The sequence below is a fragment of the Perognathus longimembris genome, chromosome 20 (assembly GCF_023159225.1).
Source record: "Perognathus longimembris pacificus isolate PPM17 chromosome 20, ASM2315922v1, whole genome shotgun sequence".
NCBI classification, from domain to species: Eukaryota; Metazoa; Chordata; class Mammalia; order Rodentia; family Heteromyidae; genus Perognathus; species Perognathus longimembris.
This window is the reverse complement of record NC_063180.1, coordinates 21,710,069-21,712,891: the sequence shown is the minus strand read 5'-3', so window position 1 is coordinate 21,712,891 and position 2,823 is coordinate 21,710,069. Positions and strand designations below refer to the sequence as shown.

Here is a 2,823-nt window from a genome sequence, read left to right as displayed (position 1 = left end):
TGGAAAAAAAAAAAAAAAAGAAGACTCAAAAAAGAGACACCCGCCCCCCAGGCCTGGCAGGGTGGTGCACATCTGTAATCCCAGCACGGGGGAGCCTTAGGCAGGAGGATTTTTTTTTTTTTTTTTTTTTGTCCAGTCCTGAGGCTTGGACTCAGGGCCTGAGCACTGTCCCCGGCTTCTTCCCGCTCAAGGCTAGCACTCTGCCACTTGAGCCACAGAGCCACTTCTGGCCGTTTTCTGTATATGTGGAGCTGGGGAATTGAACCCAGGGCCTCATGTATACAAGGGCAAGCACTCTTGCCACTAGGCCATATCCCCAGCCCCACAAGGCAGGAGGATTGATTGCGTTCCAGGCCAGCCTATGTAGTGAGCCTTCTCAGTGTAACCCTGAAGAAGAGCCCTGGGTGGAGCCCCAGCCTCCAGGGCCCGCTGCTCAGTGTCTGCTGCCCCCCTGTCTTACAGGCCCCGCACCCGGGCCGCGCACCCCTGATCATGATGGCGTATATGAACCCCGGGCCCCACTACTCCGTCAACGCCTTGGCCCTGAGTGGCCCCAGCGTGGATCTGATTCGCCAGGCTGTGCCCTATCCGAGTGAGTGGCAGTGTGGTGTTCCCATCGGGCCCTCTCCTGGGGTCTTTACAGCCCTTGCTCTAGGAGGAGGGCACATAGGTGGGGACACGGAACACACGCCTGCTCCCTGAGTCCCCCTGAGGGGCATGGGCAGGACAGGGGGACAGTGTAAGAATCCATCCCAGCCACCCCAGGGGACCCCACGGACACAGGCCCCAGCAGGAGAAGGAGGTCTAGAAGGAGGGAACAATATGGCGGCTTCGCCTATCCAGTGGCAGCTTGTAACTCTGGGGCTGGAGAGAGGAGGACTCTGCATGCCCATGTAGGTGTGGGCAGGTCTGGGCAGAGAGTGGGAGAGCCCACCTTCCCTGGCAGGAGCTGTAGGGCCAGGAGGAGTTCAGGTCTGGGTGGAGCCGGGGCTACAAGCTGCTCTGGGAAAGGCAGTGGAGGGGCCGAGGACCTACAGTGGGGGAAAGGCTGACCGTCTCAGCTGTCTAGGAGGGGACTGCTGTGGTGGTGCATGCCTGTCGTCCCCACATGCAGAGGCTGAGGCAGGAGGATCAGGAGGTGGAGGCCGGATGGGACTCTATGGCAAGATCCCCTTTGTAAGACTCAAATGATAAACAAAGCTGGGAGTGGGGTGGTGTACCCCTGTCATCTCCCCACTTGGGGTATGGAAGACTGAAAGTGGGAGGAAACTAAAGGAGGGAAGAAGAAGGGAGGGAGGGAGGGAGGGAGGGAGGGCAGCATTTGTTTCCAGTTGGGGCTGATCCCCCTCAGTACCAGGCCTGAGTGAACACGGAAGCCTCATTTTTCAGGGGTGTCAGCAGAGCATGAATGTCATGCTCTGTGTAAGTGGGTAGACAGCCAGAAGCACTTCCTCTTCCCCCGACCTTGCCCCCTGGGGCTGGTAGCTGAGGGCCCCCTTGCCCCCCAGGCGCCCCCCGGAAGCAGCGGCGGGAGCGGACCACCTTCACGCGCGGCCAGCTGGAGGAGCTGGAGGCCCTGTTCGCCAAGACCCAGTACCCAGATGTGTACGCCCGCGAGGAGGTGGCGCTGAAGATCAACCTCCCAGAGTCCAGGGTCCAGGTGCTATGTTGCCCCCCCCCAGCCTCCCCCATGCCCATCCAGGCCCCCAACTCGGGGCCTGGACACTGTCCCTGAGCCTTAAAACTCAAGGCTGGCGCTCTACCACTTGAGCCACAGCTCCACAAACAGCTCTCTGCTGGTTCACGAGAGACAAGAGCCTCACACACTTTCCTGCTTGTGCTGGCTTGGAACTACAAATCCTCAGATCTCTCCTGAGTAGCGGTGTTGCACACCTGACGGTGTGTTTCGAACATGCCTTACCCAAGCTGAACACCCGCTTTCCCGAGCTCCCCCAGTGTTTACATCTGGTGTCGCCCTTGCCACCCAGGTTTGGTTCAAGAACCGCAGGGCCAAGTGCAGGCAGCAGAGGCAGCAGAAGCAGCAGCAGCAGCCCCCGGGCACCCAGGCCAAGGCTCGGCCCAGCAAGAAGAAGGCGGCCATGTCCCCACAGCCGGCCGCGGACACCTGTGGGGACCCGCTGGGCATCTCCGACTCCTACAGCCCCCCTCTGCCGGGCCCCTCGGCCTCCCCCACCGCGGCCGTGGCCTCTGTGGCCATCTGGAGCCCAGCCGCAGAGTCCCCTCTGCAGGAGGCCCAGCGGGCCGGGCCCTACGCCATGACTTACGCCCCTGCCCCGGCCTTCTGTGCCTCCCCGTCAGCCTACGGCTCCCCCAGCTCCTACTTCAGCGGCCTGGACCCCTACCTCTCCCCCATGGTGCCCCAGTTGGGGGGCCCTGCCCTGAGCCCCCTGGCCGGCCCAGCCCTGGCCCAGTCCCCCAACTCCTTGTCAGGCCAGGGGTACGGCGCCTACAGCCCCGTGGACAGCCTGGAGTTCAAGGACCCCACGGGTGCCTGGAAGTTCAGCTACAATACCATGGACACCCTGGACTGCAGAGATCAGAGCGCCTGGAAGTTCCAGATCTTGTAGGGGACCCTCCCCTCCCAGTACCCCTCAGCACCCCTAGTCTTGTCTGGCCACCTCAGATCAGGCACAGCAACAGCATGCCCCCTCCCCCCTTCCTCCTGTCCCCGACCTCATATGCTGAGCTTGCTGATAGCCCATGGTGGTCACTTGTAAAGCACAAAGCAAGGATCTTTCTAGAAATCCCCCTCCACCACCACCTTCCAGTCTCCATTGAGAAACCTTAGGTCAATGAGACAGT

General features: G+C 61.4%; 1 protein-coding gene across 1 annotated transcript; it reads left to right on the top strand.

Annotated features, from left to right (window-relative positions):
- Nucleotides 1–492: 492 nt before the first annotated feature.
- On the top strand, nucleotides 493–2,588 carry Crx (cone-rod homeobox). Its single transcript, XM_048369105.1, has 3 exons — nucleotides 493–592; nucleotides 1,509–1,660; nucleotides 1,989–2,588. Exons 1-3 carry the CDS (start codon nucleotides 493–495, stop codon nucleotides 2,586–2,588), a joined length of 852 nt encoding a protein of 283 aa, XP_048225062.1.
- The last annotated feature ends 235 nt before the right edge of the window (nucleotides 2,589–2,823 follow it).

Coding starts and splice junctions, on each gene's coding strand:
- Crx (XM_048369105.1), top strand. CDS start 493: ATGATGGCGTATATGAACCCCGGGCCCCACTACTCCGTCAACGCCTTG. Junction 593..1,508: donor CCAGGCTGTGCCCTATCCGA/GTGAGTGGCAGT, acceptor CTTGCCCCCCAG/GCGCCCCCCGGAAGCAGCGG. Junction 1,661..1,988: donor TCCCAGAGTCCAGGGTCCAG/GTGCTATGTTGC, acceptor CTTGCCACCCAG/GTTTGGTTCAAGAACCGCAG.